The sequence below is a fragment of the Stegastes partitus genome, unplaced genomic scaffold, assembly GCF_000690725.1.
Source record: "Stegastes partitus isolate 25-593 unplaced genomic scaffold, Stegastes_partitus-1.0.2 Scaffold643, whole genome shotgun sequence".
In the NCBI taxonomy this organism is placed as follows: Eukaryota; Metazoa; Chordata; class Actinopteri; family Pomacentridae; genus Stegastes; species Stegastes partitus.
In genome coordinates this window covers 41,371-54,151 of record NW_007578374.1, presented here as the reverse complement: position 1 = coordinate 54,151, position 12,781 = coordinate 41,371, and the positions used below count along the sequence as shown (strand labels likewise).

Here is a 12,781-nt window from a genome sequence, read left to right as displayed (position 1 = left end):
AATTGTTTTTATGTAATTTGTTAACCAGCATCTAAAAAGTGACACATTTTCTCAACAGGTGTATGATCCATTTCGTGAAACTCATATTTACAAGCACAACGTACGTTTTTATAGTATAAAGTGCCTATCAGAGTTATCTCAGGAAGATGATAAAATACAGACGTGCTTCCTCTGTTGACATCTGTGACACACTTTCACACACCTGTACACGGCGAAAACAGCCGACGTCTTATCCGATATCATCTTCGGCGTAAAAAAAAAAAAAAAACACACACACGACGCCGACTGGTTTTAAAATAGTCGCAAAACATGACGAGCAGACGGGAGTCAGTGCCGAGCTTTCTGTTTATTCATTTCCAAAATCAGTTCACTTGACAAACTTGAGTCGCCACACGTTTCCAGAGTTGATCGTGACTTGTAGTTTAAAAAAAAAACAAAAAAAAAAAACTGAGAAAGCCCACAAAATAAAGTCAAACCGTCACTAAAACAGAACATCTTAAAACTCTTCTACAGAAATGCCCCAAAGAACAGGATTGGAATGTTTTTCACACATTTGAAACAATAAAAGATCACAAAAGAACAAAACGCTCAATGGAGGAGTGCACATCTGTGGCGGCTGCATCTTGTAAACGTACAGTAAAAAATAAACTAAAGGTATCCAAATGACTTCATACTGGCCTTTATTTCGTATTTGTATGGCTACGTTTTCTTTGACCCAATTAATTTCAGCTCTGTCCAAGTAAACTGATGGAACGTTCTATTAAAAGAAATATCCTGTATCTTGTCAATGCAGCATCTCTTTCCTACGGATTAGGCTTTAGTATCTTTTTAAAAACAGAAATCTCATGTGTCGCTCCCCTGTGGTTTGGCGCCACCTCTAGCCGGTGTAGGGGAACTGCAGGAGGACAGCTTGTCCAGGTTTCAGAGTGACTTTGTCCAGGCTGACGGTGGAATCTGCCGCCTGATCAGGGTCGGTCGACTGCTTCACCTTAGCCGACTCCGGTAGCTGTACTCCTTCTGCAGGCACAAAGTTGACAATGTTAATAAAAAAAAAAAAACGGACACAAAGGGAAACGCATTAGATGTTTCTGTTGATCTGCAACTTGCCTGTAGGTGGCAGTTTGAGCGAGAGCGTCTCAGGCTGAGATCCCCAGTTCACCGCTGTGATGTATCTCTCGCTCTGATCCCACAGACGGAGGAAGGAGAGCGAGGAGGACGACGAGTGGAGGGGGTAGTAGTCGCCGTGGAGGAGGGAGCGCTCTTTGCCTCGCAGGTCGCTGAGGGATTTGAACCACTTCCTGATAGTAACACGCTCCGTACGCAGAGCCTGTAAATGTGACGTTTAAGGAAATCTTTAAAAATCGCACCGAAAGCAAACAAGCGAGTGCTCAAGTACTCCTGTTCCACCGTGCTCTTTACCTCAGCGGCGTCATCTGCGGGGGCATCTTTTGAAGGTTCCTTCTCTACGTCCCAAACCATCTGAGGAGCACCCAGACAAAAGAAGACAAAGGTTAGACTCCACAACTGATGAACGAATGTTGAAAAACATTTGAGCCTTTTTGTAGCTCACCTCCTTTGCATCAAGACCAATTTCATCTCCGTAGGTAAACACTGGGGTTCCAGGCATGGTGAACAGCAAAAGCTGGTAAAGACGAATTAGGTCCTTTGTTGCCACTTCAGACAGATGGTCTTTTTGTGCAGCACCGAGACCCCAGCCCACACTCATCTGCTGAGAGTTCAGGGTATCCATGTCCTTGATGCGCTCCACACCTGCAGATATTCAGGTAGAATTATCACCTGAAATGCACCTTTTAGTCTTTAAGTCATTGGTCAAGTCAACATCAGCCTCATTGCTACACAGGAAGAGGGGTGCTAGAATTATAAGGCACTAAATAGGTGACGAAATACAAACTAAGTTCAACAAGAATACTTTTGTTTTTTTTTTTTATTTGGAGAAGATAAACACTTAAAACACATGCGACCATAGAAAGAGAAATGGATCAATCCAGCTTACCCCCACGGTTTTTGCTCAGCAGATCAGACAGGACGAGATCTACACCAGAGGTATTAACCAGCAGAGACATCTCCGGTGCTGACAGGCCTTCAACCACACCCATCAGTGCCCTGAGAGAAACAGAATGAGGTCAGGTCATCACCACAACAGAACAGGGACGCAGGTAAGAGTTTAGAAATGAGCAGTAAGTATAAAGGAACTTGTAACTCAGCATCTTGACATCCACCTCTTGAATGTTTGAATTAGTTTTAAAAAGAAATTTGTGTGTCGTTTCTCAAATCCCCCACAAGGTGTCACTGTAACACAGCCCTGGCCTGGGGCAAATGGTTTGCCGTTTCTCAGGAAACAGGACCTTGTCAGATGACATTTTACTCATGCTTGGAAAATTGCTTTCCGAAGACAAAACAGCCCAACAATCTTTTCAACTAGTGTCTCAATTCTGAGGAGGCGTCCAGTAGTTTTGAAGCTTCACATTCAGACATAAGTAATTTTAGGTTTTGGGTTTTTTTTTTTGTTCAAAATAACTTCTCTCATATCTGCTGGCACAAGCTAAATGTATTCAAATATCTTCCAAAATTAAATATTCTATGTTCCTGAACAAACTTTCGACTTGTGCTCAAGCAAAGGAAGCTAGAAAAAAAAAAAAAAAAGCCGCCACGTTTACCTCTTCTTTGCGTCGTCGTCAGTGCGGTTGCCCTGGACAGCGGCACGCAGTTTTGCCCAGTCGGCAGAGTTGGTGGCAAAAGTGAGGTCAGATAGCTTGATGCCATCAACTCCCAAATTCAGCCAGTACTCAGCTGCAGCCTGGAAAAGAACACGAGCACTTCAGCTGCAGCAGCAGTGACACCAGCACATGTACAAGAAGGACCACAATATATGTGGTTGGTTTTGTTTTTTTAATGGGTACTATAACATATGACCTAAAACAAAATCAAAAACACAATGCGTCTGTGTGTCCTACCTTGATCTTCTCCATTATATCGTCAGCACCGTCAGTGAACCAGGGATTAGATCCCATGTAGTCTGGAGTCAGGTCTAGCACCACAGAGATGCCTGAAAGAAACAGGACACAAATGTTCTATTTGGTCTTGAACAGTCCAAACTTCTAAAAAAAAATCTAGCAAATGTAATTGTGCATGAATCTGGTGATTCATTGAAGTCTGAGCTTTTAAACTCATGCAATTGATCTTAGTTATAAAATGACCTACCCTTCTTCTGGGCCTTCTGAAGCACAGCAGTCAGGTCCTTTTCCGTTCCCAGGGGCGAGTCGATCTTTTGAAGATCAAGAGTGGACGACTGGTTCCCCTGGACGGTGTGAATAGGGCCGAGAACCAGGCCTTTCACCTTTAGCTGGTTCAAGTCATCCAACTTTCCTTCAAGACCTGGCAAAAGAAACAGACAGGGAAGGAAAATGAAATGCTGAGTCAAGTGTGAATTTCACAAAGACAACAGAGAGCTGATGTGTGAAAAGTAGCAGGGTCAGAGGGTCGGGGAGAGGGGGCAGGAGGCTGGACACATGCTTTGATAGTTTAGGAGAAAGCTAAGTGCAACATGAGGATGTGTATGGATGAATAGTGCTGCCATTTCAGCTAGATATTGACTCAAAGCATGAGCATGTGAATGAAACCATCCACAGTGTCTGCCGGCCATGTGAAGCCTGAGCACAACGAGGGCCTTCATGCAGGAACAATATGAACTAGTCACGTGCTGTTTTTGGAATTCCACCCAAAGCCTCCTGGAAACCCGAGAGATCCCCATTAACGCTCTTTAAGAACAGCAATACAATCTGTCCTTCCTGGCTCTCAAAAGCTGACGGCCTTTTTAAGTTCCACATAATGAAAATAAAAGGCTGAAAGAAAATAAATGACTTTGTTCTTAATGTGTGAAAAGTCTCGGGGGGGGGAAAAAGCTGACAATACAGTCTACAAGGTTGCTCAACTTAACCTCTGAAAAGAAGAGATATGAAAGAAATGACTTGTTGGTTTTTGGCGTCCTTTAGACCTTCAGTCGCTCTGCCTCGTCAGCAGTTTGGTATCTAAGGCGACGCAGAACTAAGGAAGCCTAAGCCACTGTCACAAGACTTCTCCAGCGTGAATCAGAGTGGGTTACCACACTAAGGCTTTACAATGTGATCTCAAAGTGTTATTTTGGGAACATGAATGATGCTGTAAGCAAAACAGGACATGCCAACATCAGCGAGAAATGTCAAAAAACTTCAACCTAAAAAGTTTAAAATGCATTGAGCATAGATACATATTTAAGCTAAAAACCACAGAATACTCTACCTTCCAGGTTTGCAGAGAAAGCTTCAACGTCAGAGATCTGGTACAGAGGTCCTTCGTTCCACCAGCTCATTTCAGGGATGGGTTTGCAGCGAGGGGCCTTGACGATGATCACAACAGCTCCGGCCAGCATGCCGACCCAGCCGAGCCAAAACAGGACCAGGAGCACCCAACGGGTTCGCACCCATCTGGAAAAACAGAGTGCCGGTGGGGGGAATGTTAGAATTAAAACAGATTCTACACCAAACACACACCAATACGAGGCAGCGACTCTTTCTCATGAGCTCATACCCTGGAGTGCCAGCAACCTTCATCAGCTCCTCCTTGGACAGGCCGGTGAATGTGACCTCGTCCTCAGGAACCTTCAGCTTCACGCTGCCATTTTTCTCCCCGCCTGCTGCCTGGCCGTCGCCTGTCATGGGCTGCTTCTCGGGGTCCATCTCATTGAGCTCCACTTCCTTCATGTCGATCTCCGTGTCTTTACTCATGGTTTAATCTGAGAGGAGGGAGAACAGCAGGAAGCATGAATTGTCAAGTTGACCTTGTCTTTCTACAAGGCACAAACCAAGGAATGTTTCACTGTAAACTAATAAAAGAACTTCCAAATGGGGCTCCTTCGATTCCTAGAAAGTTTTTTAACCCATCATTATGCTACATACCTCCACGTCAGCACATGACAGCTTACACTAGCTAGCCAACTCCTACAACTGAAATTAAGCGGTTCTGAATTGAGGTTAGCTATTAGCTGCTCGCTAGCTTGAAAATTTAACGTAACGTAGAATATGATAATAATAGTGATTTCTTTAACCAGAAACAAAATAATCAAACAACTTATGAAAAAAAGCAGTTTTTCCGCCAAATTCAACAGTTGGCTGATGAAATACCGGCTTTTATTACCGGCTTCAAACAACGGAAACAATGCGTGTAACCTTCACAATAAAAGTATAATACAGCAATTAATGACGAAATGACAATTAAAAAAACATTACGATAAGACTGACGAAGACTAAAAATTGTACTATTTTATAATATTTAACAATGCTTCGTGTATATCTTTTTAAATCAAGTTTACGTACAATACTTGACACATACTCTAATGTGTTTTATTAATTAATCTACCGGACGTGCAACCGGTTCGTTCTGGTATCGTCACATGAAACTCTTAAAACGGAAATGTTATAAATAAAATAATAGGAACCACCGAATCGAAGTAAACAAAGCTAAGAACTTGACTTGACACGAATAAAAAACAATAAAAAAAACACTTTTATCGTGTAATTCGTGTTGTGAGAGGATGATGAAATCCAGCCCATCCTACGTCACCGCTTTCAAACACGAGGCTGCTTTACGCTCGTGAGTTCAGAATTGAGTTTAATTCACTGAACAACGTAAAATAAACTCCTCTGAACTGGTTCCGTGACTGGAAAGTGTGTGAATAAATCCAGTTTTACCTGTTTGTACGTCTGTCCAGGTTCGCCGTATCGTCCTCGCTCGTTTATCCTCTTGTGTCTAATCCCACACGGACCCTCTCGGTATTTGTAGTGGCTCCGGTTTCTCCGCCCATGAAGGGAGGAACCTGTCAGTTCCCTCTCTCACTGCTCCCTCTCTCTCTCTCTGTGTGTTCCCAGAAAAACTGAACAAATAAACAAATAAACAATTTCTAACCCCCTACATGCTCAAAAACAACATGCCAACTTTTACTTCTGGATCACAACATTCAGTCTCCTTATATGATATTTGCTAAATGTTCAAAAATAATTATCAGAAATGCTAGTTACAGTCAACATGTTATATTTCTTCTTTAGAATATTTAAATAAATATTTGACAGATACAAGCAGAGCTTTTTTGCTGTGTTGACCCAGCTCGACCCCAACAGCCTCACAGTGCCTTACACTTCCTGTTTCGTTGCTTTTTAAGAACTATTACAATGCGTTTATGATATGTTTAGGCCTATATTATGTTGAATCGTGTTTCAGTCTTCCGTGTCGATCATTGATTTTGTGAAGAATAAATATTATTTGACTTGGGATTCTCTAGGCCCACTTTGGTAGATAAACTATGGGGCCAAACTATGCTCTCTACGTGCCCTTGTGCCACCTGGAAATAAGCTGTGAAGTCAAAGTGGGCTCACATGCCACCTGTAAAATAACTTGTGGGGCCCTCTGCTGCCCCATATACCACCTGTAAATGAGCTGATGGCCTACATATCGCCTGCAAATAAGCCAAGGCGGTCCAAAGCACTCAGTTCTGCCACCTGTATATAAGCTGTAGAGCAAAACCAGGTCCCCATGCTACTGTGAAATAAGCTTAGAAGCCAAAGCGGGCCCTCTGTGGACCAACGTGCCACCTGTAAAGTAGCTGTAGAGCTAAAGAGGTCCTTCAGTGGGCCCACTGCACCAGCGATAATAGACTCTTTGTGCCCACCCTTTTGGGTTCACCCACTAGTGCCACAAGAGATTGGACCCACATGTGACCACACTAGTGGGTTCCCCTCAGTGGCCCCACAAAGAACCCAAACTGGGTTGTGAGTTCAGATTTTTGTCTGTTTTATTCCATTTTATTGGTGTAGATGGTAGTTATGCTTGTAGGATCCAAAATTAGGACTTCAGAAGATATATTCTGCAAACCGTTAGCAAACAAATAGAAACCTGACTTCCTGAGATAATATAATCAGTTTCACGAGTCAGGCTGATTGATTGATCTGTTGATCACTGGAGATATCCACTCAGCTCTCCACTGATCTAATTAAACTTCTTATCCTTTCACCTCCTACTTTGTTTACACCATTTTTCCTCGAGTAACATCTGATAAACATTCACTGAGACATCTAATCAGAGCCTCACAAGATCACGGTGACCAATACAAGAACTACTCAGCTGATTTGGGCTTCCAAGGATTTCCAGTTAAACAAAGAAGAAGACATGGAGCAGCATTGGTTTTCTCTCTGTTATAAAAATAGCTTGTTGCTCTAATTCTAAAATGTCAGGTTGTTGTTCATGTTGCTGCTGTTTTGTTTCTACGTAAAAGATCTGAATTAAGACCAGATGGCTGTTGATGGTAGATTATATTAGATTGTAACATACTAATGTATACTAAAGCAGAGATGATATGAGCTAGCAGTCGGACCTGCCTGTGCTTGTGCTCTGAAACATTCCCCAGCTGTTGTTGTTGATCTTCATGGAATTACAGTAGGAGCAGACTTCTAGGAACAGCAGAAATAAAACCTTAATGTCGTGTACACAGCGTGCTGTGGGATGTTTCTGAGCACACTGTTGGAATTTATTCTCATATGTAATAAACTCACTTGATAGTTTGCAGCCTTGTGTGTAAACATGATCCACATTAATCACTTTCCTGTCAGTTTCATCTGCTGTAATGGTTTGGAGAGGATTGTTTTTGCATTTTCCCCTCAGTCAAAGTGCGAAACATGCATTTACATAATGAGAACTGATTGGGTTTGCCGGTTAGCAGAGTATCAAAGGCACACAGTCAAAAGACAAAAGCTTTTCATGACCTATTATATGAATGTCTCTGCTCTTTCATTTTAAATGTGTTTTGTCTTTTTCCACTTTGCCCTTGCTTTCTACTGTCTTTTTGTCCTTTACCCCACCTGTTAAAGTCTTATTCCTCCCTCTCATGACTTGTAAACATGTTTATGCAGCGACAGTTAGCTGCAGAAACACGCTCCACCGCTTTACTTTCATCTGACTGCACTCTGCATGTGTGAGCATGCACTGAGCGACTGTGTTATTGTTCAGTCTCGACAGAAACATATATTCTGACCTACTTTTATCGTCTTTAGACCCATTGATTAGACTATTTTGCAGGCATATTTATCTTGAGCTAATCACATCCCTGATATGTCACAGTTTGACTGAGAAAAAAAAAGCATATTAATGTATTTTTTACTCTTGCTACACATGGGTTGTTCTGTATTTGGGTTTTAGTGTGATCCTAATAAGAGGAAGGTTAATACGCTGCTGTGGCTCTATTTTTAGATATGTGACATTACAACCTTTAATGACTCTGCTCTACTTAAGTGATTTACACAACCTAAATTATTGTGCCAGGATTTTAAACAGCAAACTGGAAAATGTCGTCTCCAAGAATAAAACGCTGACGTTAAAGTCAGGCAGCTGTGTGTCTCTAAGTGGACATGCTATTGTTCCACTCCCATGTCTATATGTTTCCTTCAGGTTAACTCAAACACCATCTGGTTCTGTTTTTATCCGCCGATCACGTGTGCGTTTCGGCAGAGTCAGGCCGTAACTGTAGCCGCAGAGGGCTCGTGAACACTGTGTGCCGCTGATCTGGGATAGGTGGAAAGTGGAAAACTGAGGGAAACAGGGAACGAGAGTGAAAGGAGTGGTGAGACCAGGAAACAAGAGGAAGGAGGAGGGAGGAGCAGCAGGAACGAGGGGAAAGGGCAGACAGCGAGCGAGGAAGGGGGCTGGGATGTAAACATGTTTATGAGCTGAGGGGGGAAGTGAACTCTGGAAATGAAATTTGGAACGAAACTCAGCCGCCGGTATTAATGGAGACACGACACTGAGCTACAGTGTGTTTTTCCCAGTCTGTTTCATAACTTACAGCCAGAACATTTTAACTCTGTGACACTCAAGTTTTACAAGTTAGCGGTCACCAACAGTGGAGACAACAAGTCCACAGAGGAGGATGACGATGAAATAATTCACCCCTATAGACTTGTCCTATTGTGGAGCTTTGTTTATGCCTCTGGCAGCAAAGTAGGGGATGGTATCTATACGCCTGCATTCATACTCTGAAAAGAAAATAAAGAGAGGAAATGAGGGGAGCTTAAATTGGTCTGCTTTCTCTGAGGGGGGAAGTCAACAAGTTTACTGTACGTGACATTGTGGTTCAAGGTTACAGTTTGGGAATTAAACTGCAGCAGCAGCAAAAAGTGTTGTGTGATCAGGCCAAGTAATTCCAAGGAGAACAAAATGACTCAACTTTACTTTGCGCTTAACGGGCAGATTTTAAAAGCTTAAATCAGTGAGTCAGAGCTGCAGGGCGGGATGTCCAAACACACACATGCAGCTTCACTATACTTGAAATCCTGGTCTGATCCCTGTGAGAGAGTTTATTTTGCAAGACAGCAGGAGCTTGAAAAGACCCCAGCAGACCTGGACCAGTTCAGACCAGTCTGGCTCAGGCTGCTTTCATCTCATTGTTTCAGGATCACTGCAGCGTTCACCCACATTTACAGTTCAGGCTGACTGAGGGAAGTTCTGGGAAACATTTCATCTAAAAAAGCTAAATGTTTACATGTTAACAGATTGATTTGTTAAGTTTCTGACCTGTTTTCTGTCCTGGACACACAATGTAAAAGAAAAATAAAGGTCCAGAAGGGGCCAGAAGAAAATACGCCAAAAAAACAAACGGTGAAATACTATAACATTCAAAAACAACAGCAAACATCTGTGAAATACTTGTATGTTTAGCTGATTTGAAGCTGTGAAACTCTACAGCCACAGCTTTGGTGGTTTTCGGTGTTTTGATGTGATCGACTGTGATTGTGTTTTCTGTGTTTTTGTGCTTCTTGCCTGCCTGCAGAGCAAATTTCCCTCAAGGGACAATAAAGTTAAGTCAAGTCAAGTCAAGTCAAGTCAAGTTAAGTTAAGTTAAGTTAAGTTAAGTTAAGTTAAGTTAAGTTAAGTTAAGTTAAGTCAAGTTAAGTTAAGCTAAGTTAAGTTTAAAACAATAGATACTACTTGTTAAAGCACAGACTTTTAATGTGGACATCATGTGCAGGTTTGGCCTGATTTTATTAATAAATTTATTCATTTATTCATCCGGTTTAACAGTCAGAAAGATGATGTTTTTTCCCCCCTGGGATTTACTAGATTTTATGTGTGAAAAAGAAAGATAATCTGTAAAATAGCACTTTCATAAATTATTTACTATTTTCCTATCTTTAATAAACACATTTTCTTTTTTCAAATAATGGTAAAAATCTGTCAAATAACAGTATTTTTTTTCTAATTTAAATATAATACAAATACTGTCATTTTATGGTCAAAAATTGCAAAAACTTAATTATCATTCATAAAAAACAAACCTTCAATGTGAAAATATTTTTGACCTTTTAACCTGTTAACATGCAAACTGATGCCTTTCTCTTGTTATTATCTGTAATATAACAAAGCACTGAAATCTGTAAAAATAACAGTAAATTACAGTTAAATACTTTCACTTTTTACAGCACAGTGTAGAAGTATTGGGAATAGGAAGCATCCACAAACAACTGGGCTAATGTAAGGAGATTGATTCACAAAGAAACTCAGGAAAGAAACACTTCATGAGTTCACACAAACACGTGGATTCAGTTACAGTAAGTCTACGTGGACTTTGAGTCATATTATGAAATGTTAATGCTTTATGTTCTGTACCGCTGATATCACTCGTATTCTGTGGTTACAAATTAACCCACAGCAGTAATATCTGAAGTGATTAAACGCCGTGCTGATTGTGCTTTTACAAACCTTTTCTGCGTCTATTCTCTTTAACATTCGGTCTGTAAAATGTTCCCTCCTGCTCCATTATTCTTCCTACATTGCCATCTTTCTGCGCTGATGAGAATACGAGGCCTCGGTTTCACTCACAGACAAAGAAGAGCCTGTTCCGTGTGAAAAGCCTGACCTCTGTAGCTACAATGGAGGGCAAAAATGGACAAAGCAAACACTAATTGGTGCATCACAGCAGTGAAATCTGCATAAAACTATGAAATGCATCTATTAAAAGAATAGAAAAGAGTAAATACATGACCATACAGATGCTAAGTGATTTTTCAAACGCATCAAAAACGTTTGTGTCATTCCTTTTTTGCAACAGGATGTGATAGATATCAATGATTACCACATCGCCAAGTACAATCGACAAGTAATTCTTAGACTCTTTTTCTTTACATTTCAGCACTCTGCTCCTCTACTGTTACTGCACTTTTCTCCCCTTTTCACTCTAAAACTTCTTCCCTCTCCTGAGCCCCACTCTCTTGAACCACCACCACCTCTTTCTGTCAGCAGGAAACAATGGTTACGTAAGAGTGCTGCTTTCCGTGAGAGGAATGCAAAGCAGCTCGGTTTACCAATGGAGTACTACAGCAGTCAGCAGAGGAGCACAGCAGAGTGGCGCAGCGGAAGCGTGCTGGGCCCATAACCCAGAGGTCGATGGATCGAAACCATCCTCTGCTATTTTGAACACCACACTCTGTCATCGTCATTTAAACACTGAAGCTAACAGTGTGAGCTCTACGCTGTAAATACTATATGTGCTTCTCTGTATTAAAGCATAGTAATACCTAACCTAAATGCATGTGTGTTATCTGTGCAGCCTGCTTGTCTTCTGCCTCTGAGCTTGTTAGTTTTCCCTCGGTGTAATACCAAACCAACAGGTGATCTCAGATTAAATATTTACCTCATTTGTGTGTCTTACACATTTTCCCTTCAATTTAACAGGCAATTACCAGAGAGGAAAGCAGCAGCAGGACTGATGAACACTGACCTTTGAGCTGCAGCCTGCTGGATGGAAACTGCTTTCTCCAAGCCTTAAGAAGGCTTTTATTATATTACATAAAACACTGCTGCGCTAATCTTCTTCATATTTTCACAATTTCAGAGCCCTTCTGAATGAGTAGGTAAATTAGATCAAATAAAATGATTGTTGTTTAGTCCTCCAGCTGTCAAATCAACATATTCTGGAGACAAGTTGGAAACCGATAAGAGTTTGAGAAAATGTTGAATGGGAATGTTACACAATCAGCACAGCTGGAGCTTCCTCAGCCTCGCACCAAGGTTCTGTTGTTGTTCTCTTTGTTGTATTGTCTCAAACAGGGTATGGCTGCAGACTTTTATGTGCTTTTCTTATTTTAGCACCAGCTTTGATACAGAGTCTGTTTATTTTGAGCAGCAGGAAAATAGATTTGAATTAGTTGAATGAGCAAAAGGATCAGACAACAAAGAAAACTGACCAAAACAAACGGTGAGTATATTTTTTGTGAGTGTATTTTTTATTTTAAAGTGTCTCTTGAAGCTGTGCTATGATAAAATACATATCCTTATAGCACCCCCTGGAGTATTACTAGGCACACTACATTTCTAAAAGGTGACGTTTTTGATGTTAGATTTTAACATACATTTTAATTTGAATGACTCTGACTCACTTTGAATAACAACTTAGAAGAGTTTCGGGGCTAATGCATTTTAAGCACTTTGTCGCACTATTGATTCACTGTATTTTTGATGATAGCAATAGAATTGTGTTCACTTTTAATCTAAACGCAGTGTGTGGAGCCCTAAATATTATCTTTCCATACTCATTAATTACTCGAGTTCAAGTCATTGTATAAAATAAGTGTCAAAATAAGATGCTGATGTGGCTTCAGATTGAGATAAATGTACATTTTGATTCTCCATTGTCTTTAATGCTGACATCTGTGTTGACAGTATAACAACTTGCAATCTAAAA

The 12,781-nt window shown here is 41.1% G+C and overlaps 1 protein-coding gene and 1 non-coding gene across 2 annotated transcripts; one reads left to right on the top strand and one right to left on the bottom strand.

Moving 5' to 3' along the window:
* Positions 1 to 327: 327 nt before the first annotated feature.
* Positions 328 to 5,826, bottom strand: LOC103363226 (4F2 cell-surface antigen heavy chain). The gene is made up of 11 exons (XM_008289887.1): positions 5,748 to 5,826; positions 4,588 to 4,792; positions 4,300 to 4,484; positions 3,223 to 3,396; positions 2,976 to 3,067; positions 2,679 to 2,818; positions 2,015 to 2,124; positions 1,571 to 1,770; positions 1,420 to 1,479; positions 1,108 to 1,327; positions 328 to 1,017 (listed from the first exon to the last, which is right to left on the bottom strand). The coding sequence occupies exons 2-11, from the start codon at positions 4,782 to 4,784 to the stop codon at positions 878 to 880; spliced, it is 1,518 nt and encodes a 505-aa protein (XP_008288109.1). The 5' UTR covers positions 4,785 to 4,792; positions 5,748 to 5,826; the 3' UTR covers positions 328 to 877.
* A 5,610-nt stretch (positions 5,827 to 11,436) lies between these two features.
* Positions 11,437 to 11,508, top strand: trnam-cau (transfer RNA methionine (anticodon CAU)). Its single transcript has one exon. It is a non-coding gene; the product is annotated as a tRNA-Met (tRNA).
* Positions 11,509 to 12,781: the final 1,273 nt, after the last annotated feature.